Source organism: Schistocerca gregaria, chromosome 8, assembly GCF_023897955.1.
Source record: "Schistocerca gregaria isolate iqSchGreg1 chromosome 8, iqSchGreg1.2, whole genome shotgun sequence".
In the NCBI taxonomy this organism is placed as follows: Eukaryota; Metazoa; Arthropoda; class Insecta; order Orthoptera; family Acrididae; genus Schistocerca; species Schistocerca gregaria.
Window position 1 is genome coordinate 400095185 of NC_064927.1, and position 27111 is coordinate 400122295.

The following is a 27111-nucleotide window of genomic DNA, read 5'->3' on the forward strand; positions in this document are numbered from 1 at the left end:
CAGCATTATCCTTAATTTATGAACATGAGTGTAGTTTGTCTTTACAATAATTTGTAAGTTGTTTAGAAAGCACTCTGTGGCTTCTGGTTCACAGGGTAAACAGGTCTCATCCCGCCTCGTGACGATCGATGGATAGCGTGTTTGAGGAGACTATAATTCGGACGTATCTAGCGTGTTCGGTAGACTGACAGTGTTTAGTTGCTCGCAGCAGGATAGTGTGGTAAGACGCAGTTTGGCTGTATGCAAGAATGATGTATTTCCAGTTAGAGTTCGTTAATCATTTACAGACATCGTTCAGTTCTTGGTTCGCATCGCCTAGCTTAAGGTGGAGAACTACACTGAAACTTTCATGGCTTTCAAGCGTGTCTTCCATGAATTCATTACGCTTCCTACCAAAGAAATGTGTTGAACCTTTTCCACTACATGCAGATTTGGCTTTGTTTCATTTGTTCACATTGAGCTGTGCATGGCTATCCGTCCCACCGTTTGGTATTTTACACCTTGTTTTAACGTATTTCCATCTCACCACGTTGGTTTAAATTACTTGCGTTACTGAGTTGCTGTTTTGCCTGCCGTCATCGGCGCTAGTGGCGCGTATCGATATATCCCCTCTGATAGGATCTTTGTTCGGCTGCTATTACTTCCCAGTTGTCACCTGTCGTGGAGTGAGTCAGAGCGTGTGAAGAGGAGAGTTCAAGGCCGCACTTCGGGTCGTGAGCTGGGTTCTGCCAGGGAGTTGCAACGCGTCTGGAGCGCAGCCCGGGCCAACCAGTCGCCGGCTTGCAGCAGCAGAGAGCCCTGCGTGGACTTCGCCCACCCTACCGTAGCCACCACGCATCACCTAAGCCGGGCCTGACCTTCAGTGGATTGTTGGTCGGTCGGTTGGTCCGAGTACATCTCCGTGCGGCGTAGTCGACAGGGCCCGCTGGCGGTCTCTGCGCTGTGTCGGAGTCTGTCTGGAGCTGTCCGATCGGTACGAGCATCGTCGCTCGCCGACCCAGGACGTGAAGGTTAAGTGGTTTAGAGAATTACCTTGTTGGTTCCGGCGTTGCTGTGAGCAGCAACGAGTGAAGTGTTCGAGATAGCCACCCTCAGGTGGAATTGCTTAAATTAGTTTATCTATAGTCAACTGCACCAGCGGAATTTTCTGCCTTGTGGCCGTTAGTGTTCTGGTTACCTGCCTGGCCGCTAATGTAAATTGCCAGGTAGATGAGAGGCAGTGTATGAACTGAACTATTGTGATGATACGAGGAGAACTGGAATTCTTATATGTGTGGGATTGTTTGACTTTGCTGTCAGAGGTTTTCAACAGGTACTGCTTCATGTTTCAGGTCATGTGGTATCACAAGTAAAAGCTGTGGAACCCAGTGGCAGAAAATCCTGTTATAAATGTAATGTTTGCGCTGAGTCCAATGGTTGGCTCACTATCAAGAAATGTGAAGATACTATACTTCAGATCATGTATTCAATGTATGTTATTTAGTGTTTTTGATTCTGTATAGTTATGTTTATATGAATAAATAGACAGCTTCAGTTTCTTCTACATCTCCAGTGGCTAAAATATGCCTTCTTCACATATTTTTTCATATGTTAAGATTTATTTCTGTTAATGAGGTATGTCATGTTATGTAATTCTCTCCAAGAGTTTGGGATTATGTGATGAGAGAGTGTGCAAGGATCTTCCACATGGTTATTAGTTGAGGAGTGTGCTTTCCACATGTATTTGTTGTATATTTTTCTTATTTTTGTTCAGTCATGAAGTATTTGTTCTATATGTTTTATGCAATTACTTCTTTGTATTTTGTATGGTTTGATGAATAGGTTGTGTTGAGTTACCACAATTGCTCTCTCATGTGCTTTTCATTGATATTTTGATGTGGTATTGGATGTATGTGAATATTGTGTTATATAGTGAGATGATACATGATGATGAGCTTTTTCTTTATAGTGAATCTTGGGCTGTGACACATCGTCATGAATTGGTACATGATGCAAGATATATGTAAACATGATTGGACATGTACAAAGACTTATATACATTCAATTTTCTAGTCGGATTATATGTTTATTCATTTGTTCGGTTGAAGAGATGTTTCTGTCATATGTTAATAAGTGAATATTTATTTCTGGTTGTCCTTCAGTCTGTATGACATGAGTGTATGCTATGAGGATGAATGTGGATTTTATATGAAGTGAGTTTACTATCTTAACTATCAGGGACAAACACTTAACTGTGCATTTGCTGTGCCTAGTGAGCATGAGGTTACTCCAGCTGAGATAGCGTATATTTCATATTTAATTTTCTGTGCTATTTCCTCAGTCCTTTGTATGGGAATGGATTTTTTACTGTAAGTGTTTTGTGTGCGATTTGCGTGAAGAGGATAGACATGTGATATTAGTGTGTATATTGATGTGATATTAGAGCAAAAATGAATCACTATGATTTTTGTGAGGCATGATAAGTTTAAAAGAAAGAATAATTGGGAGTTAGATCTGATATGGGTTCTGTTTCAATGATGCTTATTTATATTATATAACAGTTCCTTTTTTTCCTTTATTTATTGTTCTGTGGGACCACATTATGGAAAAGTCTCCATGGTCATGGAACGAGTCAATACATGAAATTATAACACGATTGTAGAAACAGATAAAATGAAATATAAGAAACATATTCATTTGTAGATTGTACAAACAGATAAAATGAAATATAAGAAACACATTCAGCGGACAAGCCATTAGTTTAAATAAAGAAAATCAAGAATGTAACAGTGGAATTTGCTTAATTTTTTAGCTCTTCCAGGAGCTCCTCGACAGAATAGGAGTGAGCCATGAGGAAACTCTTCATTTTAAACTTAAAAGTGTTTGGGCTACTGCTAAGATTTTTGAGTTCTTGTGGTAGCATATTGAAAATGGATGCAGCAGAATACTGCACGCCTTTCTGCATAAGAGTCAAGGAAGTGCACTACACATTCAGATTTGATTTCTGCCTAGTATTAACTGAGTGAAAGCTGCTAACTCTTGGGAATAAGCTAATGTTGTTAACAACAAACGACATTAAAGAAAATATATACTGTGAGTGCAATGTCAAAATTCCCAGACTATTGAATAGGGGTCGACAAGAGGTTTACGAAGTTACACCACACATAGCTCGAACAGACCGATTTTGAGCCAAAAACACCCTTTTTGAATCAGAATTCCCCCAAAAAATAATACCATATGACATAAGCGTATGAAAATATGCGAAGTAGACTACTTTTCGTGTTGAAATGTCACTTATTTCAGATACTGTTCTAATGGTAAATAAAGCGGCATTTAGTTTCTGAACAAGATCCTGAACATGAGCTTTCCACAACAGCTTACTATCTATCCGAACGCTTAGGAACTTGAACTGTTCCGTCTCGCTTATAATATACCCATTCTGTCTGATTAAAATATCAGTTCTTGTTGAAATGAGTTAGAAACCGTGAAAACCGAGTCTTACAGTGATTTAGCATCAAATTATTTTCCACAAGCCACAAACTTATTTCATGAACTACATTATTTGATAATGTTTCAATATTACACACAAGAACCTTCACTACCAAGCTGATGTCATCAGCAAACAGAAATATTTTTGAATCGCCTGTAATACTGGAAGGCATATCATTTATATAAATAAGAAACAGCAGTGGCCCCAGCACCGACCCTTGGGGAACGCCCCACTTAACAATGCCCCATTGGGACTGAACATCACTACCACTCTCAATATTGCGGAGAATTACCTTCTGCTTTCTGTTCTTAAAGTAAGAGGTGAACCAATTGTAAGCTACTCCCCTTACCCCATAATGGTCCAACTTCTGCAGTAATATTTTGTGGTCAACACAGTCAGAAGCCTTCATTAAATAAAAGAAAACACCCAACGTTCGCAACCTTCTATTTAATCCGTCCAAAACATCACAGAGAAAGGAGAATATAGTATTTTCAGTGGTTAAGCCACTTCTAAAACCTAACTGTACATTTGACAGCAAATTATGCGAATTTAAATGCTCCAGTAACCTTGTATATACAACCTTCTCGATAACTTTAGCAAACATCGATGGCATAGAAATAGGTCTATAATTGTCAATATTATCCCTGTCTCCCTTTTTATAAAGTGGCTTCACTACCAAGTACTTTAATCGGTCAGGAAACCGACCACTTCTAAAGGAAAAGTTACAGACATGGCTAAGTACTGGGCTAACATACATGGAATAACACTTCAGTATACTGATAGATACCCAGTCATATCCATGAGAGTTCTTGGTCTTTAGTGATTTAATTATCAACTCAATCTCCCTCTTGTCAGTATCATGGAGGAGCATTTCAGGTAACAGTCTCAGAACACTTTTTTTCTATGAGCGCTATATGATTCCCTGTTGGGACTAGGTTTCTATTTAGTTCACCTGCTACATTTAGAAAGTGATTATTAAATACTGTACATATATGCGACTTATCAGTAACACGGACATTCCCACTATGCACTGATTCTATATCCTCTACCTGTCTCTGCAGACCAGCCACTTCCTTTATGACTGACCGTATGATTTTAATTTTATCCTGAGACTTAGCTATTCTATCTGCATAACACATACTTTTTGCCTTCCTAATAACTTTTTTAAGCACCTTACAATACTGTTTGTAATGGGTTGCTGCATTTAGATTGTGACTGTTTATAACGTTTTGATATAATTGCCACTTTGTTCTACAAGATATTCTTATCCCTCTAGTCAGCCCCCCAGGCTGCCTGTTTGTGCTAGTACCCTGTTTTGAACGTTCTAACGGGAAGCAACTTTCAAAGAGCATGAGAAAAGTCTTGATAAAAGCATGTAATCTCATTCTGGATTATATTTATCGTCTACTGTATCAGCGATATAAACATCTTGCCACTCTTCTTCCTTGATGAGCTTTACAAATGTCTCTACATCAACTGAGTCTGCTTTCCTAAACAGCTGATGACTATATTTAACACGTGATGGAGCACAAAAAAATCTTTTAGAGTTAAAATTTGTGCATCATGCTTTGAAAGGCCATTCACCTTTTTGCTAACAGAATGCCCTTCTAGTAATGAGGAATGAACAAAAATATTGTCTATGGTTGTTCTACTGTTCCCTTGCACTCTCGTTGGAAAGAATACGGTTTACATAAGATTATATGAATTAAGGAGTTCTACCAGCATCCTTTTCCTTGCACAATCACTTATAGAATTAATATTGAAGTCACCACATATAACTAACTTTTTGTATTTCCTATAAAGTGAACCAAGAACCTCCTCTAACTTTAGCAAAAATGTTGTGAAATCGGAGTCTGGGGATCTATAAATAACAACAGTAAGAAGCTTAGCTCCACTAAATTTAACCACACCTGCACAACATTCAAACACCTTTTCAGTGCAGTACTTTGAAACATCAATTGACTCAAATGGGATACCGTTTTTCACATACATGGCTACTCCCCCACACCGCAAAGAGCTCCTAGAAAAGCTGCCAGCCAACCTGTATCCTGGTAAAGGAAGCCTCTGAATTATCTCCTTATTTAAGAAGTGTTCAGATATACCAATAATTTCAGAGTCAACATCTATAAGCAGTTCACTGACTTTATCTCTAATACCCTGTATATTTTGATGAAATATACTAATTCCCTCATTAATCAGATACCTAAGCTTTGTCGAAAGTTTCTTCAAACTGTGGTGGTGCTCATGTTTGCTTGAAAGATTGTTTTGAAGTTAATTATGTGATCATTGTCACTGACAGGAGTTCGGCAGAAGCACAGACATTATTATGTGCTTATATCCGTTCTAGAGAGTTGATTTTTTTTAATATTTGCCAGTGTTTAAAAGAATAGGACTGTGCCTCAGTGTATTGATTTGTATGATGATGATTTGATTTTGGATACCTGACGGAATAAGATCTCAAACTGAGGTTTCTTGCAGGTATATTTCTTGTGCAAAGAGCAATTCAGTCTACTGTTGTTGCTTAAAAGAAATTAAAAGGACCAAGGATGGTTGATAAGAGCACTACGAGCTGTAGACGCCAGAGCACATGGAAGTTTGGGTCGGTCCTGGAGGCATGCTCAGATGGCTGAGGCAATTAAGATGACTGCTCGCACAAAGACGGAAATCCAGAACTTTTCATGTACTACTAATAAACCATATAGCCTCTGCAGGAATGCGAATGCATTTCATAATACTTTTAATATAATTCAGACAGCACCCGATAACTGTTTGTCATTTCATATTTATCATCGGAGAAGTATTGTTAGAACTCAGTCATTTGTATAATTTCAGTGTGCATCAATTCGTTTTTAATCAAGTAATCTAATTCACAGCACAGTATATAAAACAACAGCCACAACTGTTTCTTACTCCGTCCCAGTTCGGTCTAAATAAAACTAGTAATACTCTTAAGTGCTTGAATGCATTGCTTTTTCCTTTGTATGAACTGCCTGGTGTTAGAAAAATGCTTGTTTTCGTCACACAGTAGCCACTTCGCATTTTTGTGGCAACAACAGGGGATAAAATGAAATTGTTTCAGTGTTAGCAAAATATGCAGTATTGAAAAATTATCATAAGAGCTGAGCTTCAGGAATTGTTATAAAATATGTCATGTCACCAAATTAAAGTCCAAATGGATGGAACTCGTCTTAAACACAAGAACATACTGGTATATTGCCTTTATTTTCTTTCCCCTGTTAATCACTTGTGTAAGAACTACATCTGCAACAGTTTTACTACGTAAATGAACTGCAAATTATTCAAAGATTTAAAAATTTTGTGATTTGATACATTTTTGGCATAGTTTAAGTGTTTAAAATTCGCGTGTGTGTACTATAGTCAATGGTTGTTAGAAAGATTCATAGTTGTATCAAACTTCCTTGGGCGCTATCGCAGATAATCAATAATGCTGCTTTCTCTCTGTTCAGAGTTTACCACTATTTTGTTTGTACAGTTGCCTAAACTCGGGAAGCAAAAGCTTACCCCCAACCACCAATATGAAAATACCGTAGGACGCCGCAGCAAGGCCAACTTTACAGACGCTTTTGGTCCCGCCTCTGAACCGCAAGTATGCTTGTTCCTCGAAACAGAACTTGAGACAGCCTCAAAGATTCTTTTTGGTAAATATGACTAGGGAACAAGTTCATTTATTTCAGTCATGTGGTGGGGAATAGTTTGGTTCGGATTTCGCAATTATTTCAGTAAAATCCAAGTGCGATGAATGAATTCGTAACTGTGCTTTTTTTCTTGTGAAGAGTGACCATGTGTCTTCAACACGTTCATTAATAGCATTTGTATTCTGTTAAATTGCTAATTAATGCACGTCATTTTGCGCAGTAAAAACCAATGACTAATGGAGTTTTCTGTAGTCTTCTGATTTCAATTAGTTTTATAGTCTGTGAGTGATAGACTCTTGTGCTTTTGTATAAATCCTGTAAACTTGTGAAAGATCCTAAGAGTACATTAGTTCAATCGCCTTCAACGATTTACCTGTAACGTTTGTATATGTTTTATGTTGAGTTTATCGTGGTTTTAAAAGTATTTCTTTTGTGTATTGAATCGGTCCTTTGTGTGAGCACACTGCCAAGTGCAGTCAAGTCTGTTCAATGCCAATACAGATTATCTCCATTCAGAAACTCAGAGGTCTGTGGAGAGAAGAATCCTCATTTGTGTGGTGACTTCACGAAATGTAATGCATATTCGTGATTGACCATCTCTTTGTATGAGTGTGCAATCATATGCAGGAAAGTCAAAGGCCTCCAGTAGTGAATAGCTACCTTCAATAGTACAAATGATTTCGAGTGAAACGAAGCCCTAAATAGGAATTTTTGAAAGTTGGAATTTACTGAATTTAACATTGTTTTTTATGGGAGACTTGGGACAACTATTAAACTGTGACCCGCACGCACCTGACGTTTTGGTCTCTGACCGTGTCGTGTATGATTAGGAATTCCTGTAGATTCGAAAGTGTGATTGATTAGATGAACTGTGATGCAGAAGTACTCATTTTCTGGAAACCCACGTAATCGGTATTCTAGTCTGCTTGTGAGCTGTTTCTCCTTATGCATCAGAGAAAGAACACTTCTTGCCACGCCCATGTATGTTAAGGCACCGATTTTAATAAACGTTATTTTAGTGGAATATTTGAATCGTTTTGTGCAATTGTCAAGATACAGACATAGCAAAAATAGCCACCTTTTTATGCGTAATCTCTAGTGTGATCTCACCCTATGCTGCCTGTCCTTATGCTCCCAATTCGATCACCATTCAACGACAGAAAATTCAAATCTTAGAAAGGCTTCTCAGCCAAATTTCTGGGAGAGGTACACAACAGTAGCTGTTAAATTTTATTTCCTTGACGCATGAATCATTGCTACATGTTTGCAGAGAAACACTAGCGTCATCCGTTATACAATTTAAAAGAATATATGACTGTTTTAGTGTTCAATGAGAGAAATTGTGGAAGGGTTCACGCGGTATTGGACCTGTAGCAAACGAATCCGAAAATAAAGGAAATGAGCAATCCTGTGACCCTTTCTTTTAAATATAAACATGGCCAAGTCATATCAACATAAGTAAGCTTCCTCTGAAAAAAACACATCTTTTACCACGGTGGACGGTACTGGAAACGTGATGGATATTATTGAGATGTAGGAGGACCTATTGAAACTTAGATGGGCAAGACAGACAGTAATGACAAAGATGGGTAGGACTCTCGCCTGCATGGATATTAGTGAGATTTTGATAGACAGTACTGGGAACTAGATGAAACTTACTGATACGCAGGTGGACAGACTTAAATGGAAAAACTGGGACATAGGAAAATTACTGAAATGTAGGTTGACAGTACTCTGAGATAGACAGACAGCAGTGGGACTTAGACAGGGAGTTCTAGGAACTAGATGGAAAATACTAAGACCGAGATGGACAGCTCTGAGACCCAGATGGACAGTTCTGAGACCAAGATGGACAGTTCTGACACCAAGATGGACAGTTCCGAGACCCAGATGTAGAGAAATGAAACCTTTTGTTAGTACTGAGACTTTAGTCGACAGTAATGAGACTTTGGCGGGGAATACTGAGACTCTGGTGGGCAGTACTGAGACTGGCGGGCAGTACTGAGACTCTTGTGGACAGCATTGAGACTCTGGTGGACAGTACTGCGACTCTTGTGGACAGTACTGAGACTCTTGTGGACAGTACTGGGATTCTGGTGGACAGTACTGGGACTTTGGTGGACAGCACTGAGACTCTGGTGCGTATTAGTGAGACTCTGGTGGGTAGTAGTGAGACTCTGGTGGGTAGTAGTGAGACTCTGGTGGGCAGTACTGAGACTCTGGTGGGCAGTATTGACACTCTGGTGGGCAGTACTGAGACTCTGGTGGGCAGTACTGAGACTCTGGTGGGCAGTACTGAGACTCTGGTGGGCAGTACTGAGACTCTGGTGGGCAGTACTGAGACTCTGGTGGGCAGTACTGAGACTCTGGTGGGCAGTACTGAGACTCTGGTGGGCATTACAAAGACTCTGTTGGGCAGTACTGAGACTCTGGTGAGTAGTAGTGAGACACTGGTGGTCAGTACTGAGACTCTGGTGGACAGTACTGAGACTCTGGTGGACAGTACTGAGACTCTGGTGGACAGTACTGAGACTCTGGGGGACAGTACTGAGACTCTGGTGGACAGTACTGAGACTCTGGTGGACAGTACTGAGACTCTGGTGAACTGTACTGGGACTCTGGTGGACAGTACTGGGACTCTGGTGGACAGTACTGGAACTCTGGTGGACAGTACTGGGACTCTGGTGGACAGTACTGGGACTCTGGTGGACAGTACTGAGACTCTTGTGGACAGCACTGAGACTCTTGTGGACAGCACTGAGACTCTTGTGGACAGCACTGAGACTCTGGTGGGCAGTACTGAGACTCTGGTGGGCAGTACTGAGACTCTGGTGGGCAGTCCTGAGACTCTGGTGGGCAGTACTGAGACTCTGGTGGGTAGTACTGAGACTCTGGTGGGCAGTACTGAGACTCTGGTGGGCAGTATTGACACTCTGGTGGGCAGTACTGAGACTCTGGTGGGCAGTACTGAGACACTGGTGGGCAGTACTGAGACTCTGGTGGGCAGTACTGAGACTCTGGTGGGCATTACAAAGACTGTGTTGGGCTGTACTGAGACTCTGGTGAGTAGTAGTGAGACACTGGTGGACAGTACTAAGACTCTGGTGGACAGTACTGAGACTCTGGTGGACAGTACTGAGACTCTGGTGGACAGTACTGAGACTCTAGGGGACAGTACTGAGACTCTGGTGGACAGTACTGAGACTCTGGGGGACAGTACTGAGACTCTGGTGACCAGTACTGAGACTCTGGTGGACAGTACTGAGACTCTGGTGGACAGTACTGACACTCTGGTTGACAGTACTGAGACTCTGGTGGGCAGTACTGCGACTGGTGGGCAGTACTGAGACTGGTGGGCAGTACTGAGACTCTGGTGGGCAGTATTGAGACTCTGGTGGGCAAAACTGAGACTTTGGTGGGCAAAACTGAGACTTTGGTGGGCAGTACTGAGACTCTGGTGGACAGTACTGGGACTCTGGTGGATAGTACTGGGACCCTGGTGGACAGTACTAGGTCTCTGGTGGACAGTACTGGGACTCTGGTGGACAGTACTGAGACTCTGGTGGGCAGTACTGAGTTTCTGGTGAACAGTAATGAGACTCTGGTGGACAGTAGTGAGACTCTGGTGGACAGTAGTGAGACTCTGGTGGACAGTAGTGAGACACTGGTGGACAGTACTGAGACTCTGGTGGACAGTACTGAGACTCTGGAGGGCACACTGGGACTCTGGTGGACAGTACTGGGACTCTGGTGGACAGTACTGGGACTCTGGTGGACAGTACTGGGACTCTGGTGGACAGCACTGGGACTCTGGTGGACAGTACTGGGACTCTGGAGGACAGTACTGGGACTCTGGTGGACAGTACTAGGTCTCTGGTGGACAGTACTGGGACTCTGGTGGACAGTACTGAGACTCTGGTGGGCAGTACTGAGTTTCTGGTGGGCAGTCCTGAGACTCTGGTGGACAGTACTGGGACTCTGGTGGACAGTACTAGGTCTCTGGTGGGCAGTACTGAGACTCTGGTGGACAGTACTGAGACTCTGGTGGACAGTACTGGGACTCTGGTGGACAGTACTGGGACTCTGGTGGACAGTACTAGGTCTCTGGTGGACAGTACTGGGACTCTGGTGGACAGTACTGGGACTCTGGTGGACAGTACTGGGACTCTGGTGGACAGTACTGGGACTCTGGTGGACAGTACTGGGACTCTGGTGGACAGTACTGGGACTCTGGTGGACAGTACTGGGACTCTGGTGGATAGTACTGGGACCCTGGTGGACAGTACTAGGTCTCTGGTGGACAGTACTGGGACTCTGGTGGACAGTACTGAGACTCTGGTGGGCAGTACTGAGTTTCTGGTGGGCAGTCCTGAGACTCTGGTGGACAGTACTGGGACTCTGGTGGACAGTACTGGGACTCTGGTGGACAGTACTGGGACTCTGGTGGACAGTACTGGGACTCTGGTGGACAGTACTGGGACTCTGGTGGACAGTACTAGGTCTCTGGTGGACAGTACTGGGACTCTGGTGGACAGTACTGGGACTCTGGTGGACAGTACTGGGACTCTGGTGGACAGTACTGAGACTCTGGTGGGCAGTATTGAGACTCTGGTGGGCAGTATTGAGACTCTGGTGGGCAGTATTCAGACTCTGGGTGGCAGTATTGAGACTCTGGTGGGCAGTACTGAGACTCTGGTGGGCAGTACTGTGACTCTGGTGGGCAGTACTGTGACTCTGGTGGGCAGTAATGAGACTCTGGTGGGCAGTAATCAGACTCTGGTGGTCAGTAATGAGACTCTGGTGGGCAGTACTGGGACTCTGGTGGGCAGTAATGAGACTCTGGTGGGCAGTAATGAGACTCTGGTGGGCAGTACTGAGACTCTGGAGGGCAGTACTGGGACTCTGGTGGACAGTACTGGGACTCTGGTGGACAGTACTGGGACTCTGGTGGACAGTACTGGGACTCTGGTGGACAGTACTGGGACTCTGGTGGACAGTACTGGGACTCTGGTGGACAGTACTGGGACTCTGGTGGACAGTACTGGGACTCTGGTGGACAGTACTGGGACTCTGCTGGACAGTACTGGGACTCTGGTGGACAGTACTGGGACCCTGGTGGACAGTTGTTACAGTACATGACATAGCTCCATGCAGTATAATAAATCAGACTTTCAAAGCAGTGCGTTCAATTAACAATATAAATATTGCAAACTTTAGGGAAAGCCTACAGCAGCTAGACTGGGATGAAGTGTATAAGGAAGCCGATGCAAACTTGAAATATAACTTATTTCACAATACATTTTTAAGGGTATTTGAAAATTGTTTTCCCAAGAAAATAGTTAAACATAATTCCAAGAAAACATATAAAAAACCTTGGCTAACTAAAGGAATAAGAATATCTTGCAACCGCAAAAGAGAACTCTATCTAACAGCAAGATGGAGTACTGACCCCGAAATTGTTCAATATTATAAAAACTATTGTGCGGTACTAAGAAAAGTTATTAAAAAGTCCAGAAGCATGTGTATCATGTCTGAGATCAGTAACTCTGATAATAAAATTAAAGCAATTTGGAATGTTATTGAAAGGGAAACAGGGCAACCAAGAGCACAGGAAGACTTTAGTGCAATAAAACTGAATGACAAGTGCACTAACAAACAATCAGAAATTGAAAATATTTTGAATAATCATTTTTTAAATGTTGTGGAGAAAATAGGATCTAGATCTTCACTAGAAGAGGCAAGGCTATTAATAGAAGAGGCCATACCTGCACAGTTTGAAACAGCTGTAATTCCACCAACCTCTCCCTCTGAAATCAGTAAAATAATAAACTCACTGAAAAGTAAAAGCTCTTACGGAATTGATGGCATTTCCAGCAAAGTACTTAAAGCTTGTTCCCCACAGATAAGTAGAATTCTCAGCCACGTATGTAATAGCTCTTTGGAGCAGGGTGTTTTCCCTGATAGACTGAAATATGCCATTGTAAAACCATTGCATAAAAAGGGGGATATGTCGGATGTCAACAACTACCGCCCAATCTCTCTTCTGACAGCTCTATCAAAAATTTTTGAGAAAGTAATGTATTCAAGAGTAGCCTCCCATATTTGTAAAAATAAAGTACTAACAAAATGTCAGTTTGGTTTTCAGAAAGGCTTTTCAACAGAAAATGATATATATGCTTTCACTCATCAAATATTAAATGCTCTGAATAACCGGACATCACCCATTGGTATTTTTTGTGATCTCTCAAAGGCCTTTGATTGTGTAAATCATGGAATTCTTTTAGATAAGCTAAATCATTATGGTTTGAGTGGGGCAGTGCACAAATGGTTTAATTCATACTTAACTGGAAGAATGCAGAAAGTTGAAATAAGTGGTTCGTGTAATGTTAAAACAGCTGATTCCTCAAACTGGGGTGCTATCAAGCACGGGGTCCCACAGGGTTGGTCTTAGGTCCTTTACTGTTCTTGATATACATTAATGACTTACCATTCCACATTGATGAAGATGCAAAGTTAGTTCTTTTTGCTGATGATACAAGTATAGTAATAACATCCAAAAAACAAGAACTAAGTGATGTAATTGTAAATGATGTTTCTCACAAAATTATTAAGTGGTTCTCAGCAAACGGACTCTCTTTAAATTTTGATAAAACACAGTATATACAGTTCCGTACAGTAAATGGCACAACTCCAGTAATAAATATAGAATTTGAACAGAAGTCTGTAGCTAAGGTAGAATTTTCAAAATTTTTAGGTGTGTCCATTGATGAGAGGTTAAACTGGAAGCAACACATTGATGGTCTGCTGAAACGTCTGAGTTCAGCTACGTATGCTATTAGGGTTATTGCAAATTTTGGTGATAAGAATCTCAGTAAATTAGCTTACTATGCCTACTTTCATTCACTGCTTTCGTATGGCATCATATTCTGGGGTAATTCATCGTTGAGTAGAAAAGTATTCATTGCACAAAAACGTGTAATCAGAATAATTGCTGGAGCCCACCCACGGTCATCCTGCAGACATCTATTTAAGGATCTAGGGATCCTCACAGTAACCTCACAGTATATATATTCCCTTATGAAATTTGTTGATAATAATCCAACCCAATTCAAAAGTAATAGCAGTGTGCATACCTATAACACCAGGAGAAAGGATGATCTTCACTATGCAGGGTTAAATCTGACTTTGGCACAGAAAAGGGTAAATTATGCTGGCACAAAAGTCTTTGGGCACCTACCAAACAGCATCAAAAGCCTGACAGATAGCCAACTAACATTTAAAAATAAATTAAAAGAATTTCTAGATGACAACTCCTTCTACTCATTGGCTGAATTTTTAGATATAAACTAAGTTAAAAAAAAAAAACTTAATCATTAGTGTCATGCAATATTTTGTGTAATGTAATTTCTTGTACAGACATCTTTTGTTAACCTGACACATTCCACATCATTACGAAGTGTCGTATTCATGATCTATGGAACAAGTATTAATCTAATCTAATCTAATCTAAGTACTGAGACTCTGGTGGACAGTACTGAGACTCTTGTGGACAGTACTGAGACTCTTGTGGACAGCACTGAGTCTCTTGTGGACAGTACTGGGACTCTGGTGGACAGTACTGAGACTCTGGTGGACAGTACTGGGACTCTGGTGGACAGTACTGGGACTCTGGTGGACAGTACTGGGACTCTGGTGGGCAGTACTGAGTTTCTGGTGGGCAGTCCTGAGACTCTGGTGGACAGTACTGGGACTCTGGTGGACAGTACTGGGACTCTGGTGGACAGTACTGAGACTCTGGGGGACAGTACTGAGACTCTGGTGGACAGTACTGAGACTCTGGTGGACAGTACTGAGACTCTGGTGAACAGTACTGAGACTCTGGTGGACAGTACTGGGACTCTGGTGAACAGTACTGGGACTCTGGTGGACAGAACTGGGACTCTGGTGGACAGAACTGGGACTCTGGTGGACAGAACTGGGACTCTGGTGGACAGTACTGGGACTCTGGTGGACAGTACTGGGACTCTGGTGGACAGTACTGGGACTCTGGTGGACAGTACTGAGACTCTTGTGGACAGCACTGAGACTCTGGTGGGCAGTACTGAGACTCTGGTGGACAGTACTGGGACTCTGGTGGACAGTACTGGGACTCTGGTGGACAGTACTGGGACTCTGGTGGACAGTACTGGGACTCTGGTGGACAGTACTGGGACTCTGGTGGACAGTACTGGGACTCTGGTGGACAGTACTGGGACTCTGGTGGACAGAACTGGGACTCTGGTGGCAGTACTGGGACTCTGGTGGACAGTACTGGGACTCTGGTGGACAGTACTGGGGCTCTGGTGGACAGTACTGGGACTCTGGTGGACAGTACTGGGACTCTGGTGGACAGAACTGGGACTCTGGTGGACAGAACTGGGACTCTGGTGGACAGAACTGGGACTCTGGTGGACAGTACTGGGACTCTGGTGGACAGTACTGGGACTCTGGTGGACAGTACTGGGACTCTGGTGGACAGTACTGGGACTCTGGTGGACAGTACTGGGACTCTGGTGGACAGTACTGGGACTCTGGTGGACAGTACTGAGACTCTTGTGGACAGCACTGAGACTCTGGTGGGCAGTACTGAGACTCTGGTGGACAGTACTGAGACTCTAGTGGGCAGTACTGAAACTGGTGCACAGTACTGAGACTCTGGTAGACAGTACTGAGACTCTGGTGGGCAGTACTGAGACTTTGGTGGGCGGTACTGAGACTCTGGTGGGCAGTACTGAGACTTTGGTGGACAGTACTGAGACTCTGGTGGACAGTACTGAGACTCTGGTGAACAGTACTGGGACTCTGGTGGACAGTACTGGGACTCTGGTGGACAGTACTGGGACTCTGGTGGACAGTACTGGGACTCTGGTGGACAGAACTGGGACTCTGGTGGACAGAACTGGGACTCTGGTGGACAGTACTGGGACTCTGGTGGACAGTACTGGGACTCTGGTGGACAGTACTGGGACTCTGGTGGACAGTACTGAGACTCTTGTGGACAGCACTGAGACTCTGGTGGACAGTACTGGGACTCTGGTGGACAGTACTGGGACTCTGGTGGACAGTACTGGGACTCTGGTGGACAGAACTGGGACTCTGGTGGACAGAACTGGGACTCTGGTGGACAGAACTGGGACTCTGGTGGACAGTACTGGGACTCTGGTGGACAGTACTGGGACTCTGGTGGACAGTACTGGGACTCTGGTGGACAGTACTGGGACTCTGGTGGCAGTACTGGGACTCTGGTGGACAGTACTGGGACTCTGGTGGACAGTACTGGGACTCTGGTGGACAGTACTGGGACTCTGGTGGCAGTACTGGGACTCTGGTGGACAGTACTGGGACTCTGGTGGACAGTACTGGGGCTCTGGTGGACAGTACTGGGACTCTGGTGGACAGTACTGGGACTCTGGTGGACAGAACTGGGACTCTGGTGGACAGAACTGGGACTCTGGTGGACAGAACTGGGACTCTGGTGGACAGTACTGGGACTCTGGTGGACAGTACTGGGACTCTAGTGGACAGTACTGGGACTCTGGTGGACAGTACTGGGACTCTGGTGGACAGTACTGGGACTCTGGTGGACAGTACTGGGACTCTGGTGGACAGTACTGAGACTCTTGTGGACAGCACTGAGACTCTGGTGGGCAGTACTGAGACTCTGGTGGACAGTACTGAGACTCTAGTGGGCAGTACTGAAACTGGTGCACAGTACTGAGACTCTGGTAGACAGTACTGAGACTCTGGTGGGCAGTACTGAGACTTTGGTGGGCGGTACTGAGACTCTGGTGGGCAGTACTGAGACTTTGGTGGACAGTACTGAGACTTTGGTGGACAGTACTGAGACTTTGGTGGACAGTACTTAGACTTTGGTGTACAGTACTTAGACTTTGGTGGACAGATGTGAGACTTTGGTGGACAGATGTGAGACTTTGGTGGACAGATGTGAGACTTTGGTGGACAGATGTGAGACTTTCGTGGACAGAACTGAGTCTTTGGTGGAGAGATGTGAGACTTTTGTGGACAGAACTGAGGTTATGGTGGACAGCACTGAGACTTTGGTGGACAGAACTGAGACTTTGGTGGACAGAACTGAGACTTTGGTGGACAGAACTGAGACTTTGGTGGACCGCACTGAGTCTTTGGTGTACAGAACTGAGACTTTGGTGGACAGTACTGAGAGTCTGATGGACAATACTGTGACTTGGTAGACAGTAAGTACTGAAACTTTGGTGGACAATGATGAGGTTTTGGGTGGACAATGTTGAGTCTTTGGTGGCGAGTACTGAGCCTTTTATGGACACTCCAGGCCTTAGTTGACTGTACTGAGACCTCAGTTCCCTGACTTGAACAGACAATAGTGAGACTTGGATGAGCTGTACTCTGACTGTAGAATATAGTACTGAGATGTAGATAGCCTTACCATATGTGCAATCTCATTGGAGGGAAATCTCTGAAGAGGATAGAAAGACGTGTGTTTCTTGAATAGCAGCAGCAGTCTTCAGTAGCTGCAGGGGCACTGGTCTCGATAATTGACTGATCTGGCCTCATAATATTAGCCGACAAGACCTTGCTCTGATAGCTCCTCAAATGGCTAACAGCAAGGGGAAGCTACAGCCAGTATGTGGCACTGTATCTTAATGGCGATGTCATCCTCATGAGTAAAATATTTTGGAGCTAGTATAGTCTTCCATTCTGACCTTTGAGCGGGAACTATTCAGGAAGTTGTTGCCGCCAAGGGAAACAAAACTTTTGTTCAAAGAGTCAGAGCATGCAACTGTAGAACCCATAATGTGGTAGGTAGGTAGGTTACATAATTCGGAATGGGAGATGAATAGGTTAAAGTTAGATAAAGTGGTGGATATGAGTGTGGTGGCTGGAAAAAAGGACCTCTGGAGAGCACAGTACTGGCTTATCAGTAGAAAATCAAATAGGTATGCTGCAGAAGTAGGATTAATAATGAACAAGAAAGTAATTCGTGGGTAATCCACCATGAATATCATAGTGAACTCTTTATAGTAAAAAAAGATAGATATAAAGCCAAAGCCCACCACATTACTACAATTTTAGATGCCCACCAGCTCTGCAGATGAGGAAGAGATAGAAAGAAAATAAACGAGATAAAATAAGTTATGCAAATAATAAGAGAGAAGGAACTTTAATTGTAATTTAGGAGAGGAGTACAATAATAGGCGGTGGATCAAGAGCAAAAATATTTTGAGGATGTGGACTGAAAGCCGAAGCCAACTGGCATAATTTTTCACCAAGCACCATTTAACCACTGGTAATACTTGGTTTATAAATCGTAAAGAGGTGCTGCGTATGTGGGTGAGGTGTGGAGAATGGTTCACACAGATTAGACATTGATAACACAAAGATATTGAAACCAAATTTTAGACTGGAAAACGCTTTCAGAGTCAGATGTAGACTGTGACCGTAATTTACTGGTAATGAACTCCTCGCTGAAACTGAGGAAATTGCAGGAAGGTAGGGAAATAAGAAATGACTTGGATAAGTGTAAATAACCAGAGGTTGTTAATAGTTTGAACGGGAGCACTGGGCAATGATTGACTGAAATAACACAATATGAGGCGAAAGAGTACTTTTGTTATTTAAAGTACTGGAGGCAGTGGAAACTCAAATAGCTAAAAAGCGAAGGTCCAGTACAAATTCTTGGATAACGCACTTGGCACTAACTCTAACTGAGGAAACGAGACAATTTAAAAACGCAGCAAATGAAGCAGGTGAAAGGGATTACAGTCGTCTAACGAGATTGACAGAAAGCACAAACCGCCAGAGTAGGAATGACTAGACGAGAAATGCAAGACTAGAAATAAGTGCGATTATGCGAGACAGATCAGCGAATGAGGAAAAGAGCCCTTTGGAGAGACAAGAAGCAGCTATACGAACATCAGAAGCTCAGGTGTTAAGTCAGTAATAAACAAGGATAAGGAAAGCTGAAACGTGGAAGGAATAAGTGGTTCGTGTAATGTTAAAAGAACAGCTGATTCCTCAAACTGGGGTGCTATCAAGCACGGGGTCCCACAGGGTTCGGTCTTAGGTCCTTTATTGTTCTTGATATACATTAATGACTTACCATTCCACATTGATGAAGATGCAAAGTTAGTGCTTTTTGCTGATGATACAAGTATAGTAATAACATCCAAAAAACAAGAACTAAGTGATGTAATTGTAAATGATGTTTCTCACAAAATTATTAAGTGGTTCTCAGCAAACGGACTCTCTTTAAATTTTGATAAAACACAGTATATACAGTTCCGTACAGTAAATGGCATAACTCCAGTAATAAATATAGAATTTGAACAGAAGTCTGTAGCTAAGGTAGAATTTTCAAAATTTTTAGGTGTGTCCATTGATGAGAGGTTAAACTGGAAGCAACACATTGATGGTCTGCTGAAACGTCTGAGTTCAGCTACATATGCTATTAGGGTTATTGCAAATTTTGGTGATAAGAATCTCAGTAAATTAGCTTACTATGCCTACTTTCATTCACTGCTTTCTTATGGCATCATATTCTGGGGTAATTCATCGTTGAGTAGAAAAGTATTCATTGCACAAAAACGTGTAATCAGAATAATTGCTGGAGCCCACCCACGGTCATCCTGCAGACATCTATTTAAGGATCTAGGGATCCTCACAGTAACCTCACAGTATATATATTCCCTTATGAAATTTGTTGATAATAATCCAACCCAATTCAAAAGTAATAGCAGTGTGCATACCTATAACACCAGGAGAAAGGATGATCTTCACTATGCAGGGTTAAATCTGACTTTGGCACAGAAAGGGGTAAATTATGCTGCCACAAAAGTCTTTGGGCGCCTACCAAACAGCATCAAAAGCCTGACAGATAGCCAACTAACATTTAAAAATAAATTAAAAGAATTTCTAGATGACAACTCCTTCTACTCATTGGCTGAATTTTTAGATATAAACTAAGTTAAAAAAAAAAACTTAATCATTAGTGTCATGCAATATTTTGTGTAATGTAATTTCTTGTACAGACATCTTTTATTAACCTGACACGTTCCACATCATTACGAAGTGTCGTATCCATGATCTATGGAACAAGTATTAATCTAATCTAATCTAATCTCTAATCTGTGTAGAGGGTCTATAAAAGAGAAACAAACTTGAAAACAATATTACAGAAAAAGAAGAGGAAGTAAATGTAGATGCTACACGGGATTAAATACTGCGAGAAGAATTTGACAGAGCTCTGAAACACCCAAGTGGAAACGAGTCCTCTGGGGCACATGACATTACATCAGTATTTTTCAGATCCTTGGGAGAGCCTGGCTTGAAAAGCTATTCCACATTGTGTAAGAAATATCAAGCAGGCTAATGGGAACCAGAGATGTGGCCTCTACAACTGCCGGGATGGCGTGGAGTGCAGTGGTGAAGCTACGTCGCTCACCGGAAGAATACACAATTATTGAATACACAGATGTCTTCTTTCGCGGCTCCCGCAGCCGTACGAGCAAAAGGATACTAGCCACGCCGGTTCGTGCTGATGCCTCCACATCTGGCAATGTCGGCCGCCACGGCGACAGGGTTAGACATGCACCAGGTAGCTACGTCACTAGAAGCTACTGACCTGATACACTCCTGGCACTGCCCGTGTTTCCCAGTGGCCAGCAACAAGGCTAGCATGTTATCACTGTGCTCTTTGTGGTCATGTGCTGGGAAGGCGCATAACTTCTCTTCACCAGGTGGCCATAGTTGTGAAGAGCCAGATCACAGTATCACAAGGAGAGAACAGTCAGCGACACTGGTGTCGGCTTAGACAGTTGTCGGGGGGTGGCAGCTACGGTACTCCCAAGGCATTATAGGCCAGCCTGGTGGTAGGAGTCGTCTCATCAGTGAAGGTGACGAAGAGGTGGCAGCAGCTCTTGGCACCCAAGTCCTCCAGGCTGACCAGCTGCTCGTAGACCAGAGTCGTCTAGGTGGACTACAGATGGAGCGTCGCAGGTCCCATCTTGGGATTAGTTAGCTATGTACTGAGAACTGGGCTTTGGAAGGTAGACTACTTATAGCACTTGGTCTGTGTCAATGACGTTATCGTGTGGCATGAATGACTGAAAGTATCCTAGTTTTCTGAACCTCATAGCACTGTGTACCGCGACGTGTTGTCCCAACTCCTCTCTTCAAACTTTAAGTTCAGTTATTTGTGCAGAATCCGTGAGCTGTAAAGCCACTTTTGCTGTTACTTCACTGTCCATGGTCAAGGGTATGATGCTATGCTCCCTTCTCCGTGAAGCCACTCTGCTGCATCGTTACCTCGGTCCTCTAGTTTGGATGGCTTGTGCAACTAAGTCGCTGATGTGCCCTTACTACATGTGATACCGGGTGCTCTTCCTTGTTGCCGTTCCGATCTGGGTATTGTGTACTAGCCGGCCTTGGCTTCAACTCTGCCGCTGGCGTCCCCAGGGAGAACTTTGAAAATATTTCACATTCGCCCGAAATACCATTCTGGGTCGCAAGAAGGCAAAATACCCCGCGACTACAGGAAGAATGTAGTAATTCCTATTCCAAAGAAGGCAAGTGCTGACAGGGGTAAACATTATGAAATCATTATTTTTATACGTCGTGTCTGCAAAACACTGACGTGAATTAATTACAGAACCGCGTAAATGCTGATAAAAGCCAAACTCGAGAATCAGTTGTAATTCTGGAGGAATATAGAAAAATGCGAGGCAACATTGACCCTACAACTTATCTTAGAAGATAGGCTGAAGGAACGCGGACGTACATTAATAGCATTTGTTGGTTTAGAGAAAGCCTTTCACTATGTTGACTGGGCTACAGTCTTAAATCATGAAGGCAACAGAGACAAAATAAGGGGAAAGATACATTATTTATAAGCAGACTACGGTTATCGAATCCATGATACGCAGAATAGCAGCTGAACTGCGTTCCATAGATGGATCTACAATCTATTAGGCGGGTGTCATACTGTTTTGGGCTTATCACCAAATTTTGTAGACAGAGCACTTTCAGATCATATAAAAAGAGGACTCACCTGTGGCAACTTTTTTGGTGGACTGATATGCATCCCCCCAACTTCGACCATGGCAGGTAGAAGCGGTTTCGGGTAGAACAGACTAAAGTGACTGTTGGTGAGCACCATGGAAGTCCTCTTTTCCATCTCGAATAGACTCGGCATCTTCAGATCGGGCAAGTACTTCTGCACCAGGGCTTCCTGCCTGGGCATCATGTACATCTCGCGGATCACCTTACAAAACAATACGTACAAGGTGTTGTGCAATCTCTCGAAGAAAGTCATGTGGTCGGTGTAAGTAAGAAACGTGTCAGGTACGTAAGAATATGGACTTGGATTTCCGACAATGTCACCTTGCCACGCACTCGGCGCGAACGTGGTGAATCCTATGACGGGAATATCGAATTTGTGTGCCAGGGGCAGGAAGCACTCGCAGAAGAATTCTTCCATGATCATGACGTCGAACTTGTCACCAGAGTTGAGCAGCCGCTTAAAGTTTTCATCTTGAAGGTAGACCTCGCACGAGTTTACTCCGTAGTTGACCAGCTCAACGAACATTTGAAAATCGTTTGTCTTTCCGAGATCAAATAAGCCCGACGTATCTGAAAATAAAGGAGACAAAATAAATCCTTCATCTCTGTTGCTTGAATAAGTCGATGATCAGATACGTCACAGGTATTATTTTGGAAGGTAAATACAGGATGATTTTATACTATAGATCGGACATCCTTCTTTGAACTGTATACATACTGAGGAGATACTCAGTAATGTAGAACATGCCATTATACAACAATAAATAATACATTTTTGAAAAAGATGAGCGTTGCACGGATACTGAAGGGTATGGTTTTCATCCATATAGAATAGACCAAAATATTTTAAACATATCTTCATTTAAGGCGTAATAAGAAATCTGTCACAAAACATGTAAATGAATACTACACTTTGGTTTAAATCATAATTCTTGAGCTATGGAACCAATGCATTATTAAACAGAAGAAAGAGTTTACAGCACTTGTTTGCACTGACGAAATTACAAAACTGAAGATATTCTGAAATCAGATTTTATGTAACATATTACTTAATATTTTTAAAAGTGTATACATATCAACTGGGTCATTTCCAATGGGCCAGCAGGAGCTGGCCGCAAATTAATCCTTTAGGCTCCTCTTAAACTGAACATTATTGATATGTTACTTAACTTTTTATAGTTGCTGGTAAGTTAAAGTAAACGTGTGTTCACATATACCGAGGAAAGCTATACAAGAAAATAAGTGTCTTTAAATTTCTTATTCCTGGTTTCGATTTCAGGAACAGAGCTGATAGTCTGAAAAAGAGATTTTATTTACAACGAATCTGATTAAGAAATAAGTATATGTGACACACGCAGTTCTTCGATATGAACTCGAAAGATGGTATAATCCTTTTGCCTGTATTGGTAAGGAAACTCTTCCTTCGCATCCCGCCAGGAGCGTGAGCCATCACACTGACTTAATGGCACTGCGCAAGAACTCGATCTAAGTCATTTACTGCCGACAACAGTAAGATCACCTCTCAAAGACCAGTGCTGCCAGTACTGTAGCACGTGGATACTTTTAGCATTTGCTCAAGTTGAATGTGATTTTTTGCAGTTGTATGATTCTCTATTTTACCATCTTAGATGCTTCAGAAGCACGTCGCCCGGATTTAGTGGAAGACGACTTGTCTGCTATTTGTGTCTACAGAATTCACGTGCAAGGCGGAATTAGTGAGAAGTAGCCGTCGGTGTTTATTGGATTTATTTAGAGAGCATCTTAGTGTGTAGATGGTATGAATAGTTATTAGGGGCTATGCGCTGTGCTGTAGTTTCTTTAAAGAGTTTACCGGTTCCAACTTGCTTATGCCACAGTTATTATAGGCGGGTTGTCTAGTTCCGGTTTGTCAGGCTTGAGCCCTATTGTTACTTTATGATTATTGTCTGTTCTGGCTGTGTGTGTGATTTATTTTGTACTCACTATTAAAATAAGTTGAGATCCGCTATCTGTTATTTCAAGTTAACATATGCGAGCGTAGTTGTTTAAATTTTATTTTTGCATTCTTTCACAGAACTAGTCTCAATTATCGTAACTTAAAATCAAGGTACAAACAATATGTGATCAAAAGTACTCGGACACCCCCAAAAACATACTTTTTCATATTAGGTGCCACCTACCGCCAGGTACTCTATATCAGCGACCTCACTAGTCATTAGACATCGTGAGAGAGCAGAATGGAACGTTCTGCCGAACTCACGGACTTCGAATGTGGTCAGGGGACTGGGTGTTACTTGTGTCGTACGTCTGTACACGATATTTTCACACTCCTAAACATCCCTAGGTCCACTGTTTTCGATGTGATAGTGAAGTGGAAGCGTGAAGGGACACGTACAGCACAAAAGCGTAAAGGCCGACTTCGTCTGTTGACTGACAGACCGCCGACAGGTGAAAAGGTATGTAATGTGTAATAGGCAGACATCTATCCTCACCATCATACAGGAATTTCAAACTGCATCAGGATCCACTGCAAGTACTATCACAGTTTGGCGGGAGGTGAGAAAGCTTGGATTTCAAGGTCGAGCAGCTGTTCATAAGCCACACATCATGCCGGTATAATGCCAAACGACAAACACTGGACGACTGAAGTGTGGGAAAACGTTGTCTGGAGTGACGAATGACGGTACACAATGTGGCGATCCGATGGCAGGGTGTGGGTATGGCGAATGCCCGGTGAACGCAATCTGTCAGCATGTGTAGTGCCAACAGCAAAATTCGGAGGCGGTGGTGTTATGGTGTGGTCGTGTTTTTCATGGAGAGGGCTTGCACCCCTTGTTGTTTTGCGTGGCACTATCACAGCACAGGCCTACATTGACGTTTTAAGCACCTTCTTGCTTCCCACTGCTGAAGAGCAGTTCGGGGACGGCGATTGTATCCTTCAACGCAATCGAGCAACTGTTCGTAATGTACTGCCTGTGGCGGATTGGTTGCACTACAATAACATCCTCGCAATAGACTGGCCTGCACAGAGACCTGACCTGAATCATATAGAACACCTTTGGGATGTTTCCGAACGCCGACTTCGTGCCAAGCCTCACCGACCGACATCGATACCTCTCCTCAGTGCCGCACTCCGTGAAGAATGGGCTGGCATTTCCCAAGAAACCTTCCAGCACCTGATAGAACGTTTGCCTGCGAGATTGGAAGCTGTCATCAAGACTAAGGGTGGGCCAACACTATATTGAATTCAGCATTACCGATTGAGGACGCCACGAACTTGTAAGTCATTTTCAGCCAGGTGTCCGAATGGTTTTGATCACATAGTGCACATAGCTAAATTGTCTTTTGGCTGAGATTTGGTTTCTGCCTTATTCCATGATTGGCTCTTTGTTCCAGATTTCTTCTCTGTAATAATACGATCGCTACCTATTTATATGAGTTCAGATAACATTCCTCCGATTTACTTGTACGTTATGTTTCACAGATGCTCATTGCCTTTTGTGATCTGGTGTGCTTACGAGTGTTAACTAAAAGTTTTGTTGATGCTTGATGTATTACTATGGAACATTTGTTAATTGTAATGCTTTTCTGTTTGTTACAGAAGTACTTGAATTCATACTGTGCTTTATTGAATTTATACTAATACAGAACCACCACAGTGAGGTGAAGCTCACCGCAATGTCACGATTTGAAATCTCATAAATGCTGACCAAATATGAAATACTAAATGTTTATTGCTCATTGTCTTGGGTTGTTATAAATAATTACATTTATTTAATGTATGTAATTTCGTGTATTAAAATCATAACAATGGTTTGCACAACTTGTTAAATAAAATCGGTTTATCTTTTCTAGGTGACATGTTTTTTTTTTTTTTTTTTTTTTTTTGTGGTCTTGTACGATACCTCTCCGAACTGATCGCTTGTTGACGTTTTCAATATGAAGAAAGAATAGTTAGTATCTCTAGTCCCTCGAATACGTCTCTGCTGGATGTTTCTCAGTTAACACTACAGATAATTCTTATTACACTCTTCTGGTCGAAAAAAAACTTTAGTCTGACTTGATGAGTTTACCAAATGTGATCTCGTATGGCACTAATCTAAAATTAGAATGTACTTAACTACATTGTTATGTGACAGGAAACTGTCTTTGTCTGTTCTTTATTGTATCCCATGGTCCAGCAATAGCGTCCTTGGTTAGTAATGAAAGCATCCACGGTCGCCGATTGGCAACCCTCCCTCCCCCCCCCCCCCACCACCATCCCGCCACCTAAATGAAGAGTAATGATCTGTTGTTGTTGTTGTCTTCAGCCCTGAGATTGGTTTGATGCAGCTCTCCATGCTACTTTATGCTGTGCAAGCATCTTCATCTCCCCGTACTTACTGCAACCTACATCCTTCTGAATCTGCTTAGTGTATTCATCTCTTGGTCTCCCTCTACGATTTTTACCCTCCACGCTGCCCTCCAATGCTAAATTTGTAATCCCTTGATGCCTCAGAACATGTCCTACCAACCGATCCCTTCTTCTTGTCAAGTTGTGCCACAAATTCCTCTTCTCCCCAATTCTATTCCATACCTACCCATCTAATCTTCAGCATTCTTCTGTAGCACCACATTTCGAAAGCTTCTATTCTCTTCTTGTCCAAACTATTTATTGTCCATGTTTCACTTCCATACATTGCTACACTCTATACAAATACTTTCAGAAACGACTTCGTGACACTTAAATCTATACTCGGTGTTAACAAATTCCTCTTCTTCAGAAACGATTTTCTGGTCGTTGCCATCTACATTTTATATACTCTCTACTTCGACCATCGTCAGTTATTTTGCTCCCCAAATAGCAAAACTCCTTTACTACTTTAAGTGTCTCATTTCCTAATCTAATTCCCTCAGCATCACCCAACTTAATTC

The 27111-nt window shown here is 42.6% G+C and overlaps 1 protein-coding gene across 2 annotated transcripts in view; it reads right to left on the reverse strand.

Moving 5' to 3' along the window:
• Positions 1 to 27111, reverse strand: part of LOC126285309 (UDP-glycosyltransferase UGT5-like) — a 116169-nt gene that overhangs the window by 42249 nt on the left and 46809 nt on the right. For both annotated transcript variants that reach the window (XM_049984605.1, XM_049984606.1), the window contains exon 3: positions 22208 to 22788. In XM_049984605.1, the coding sequence (XP_049840562.1) occupies positions 22208 to 22788 (581 nt within the window). The remainder of the gene's footprint in view (positions 1 to 22207; positions 22789 to 27111) is intronic.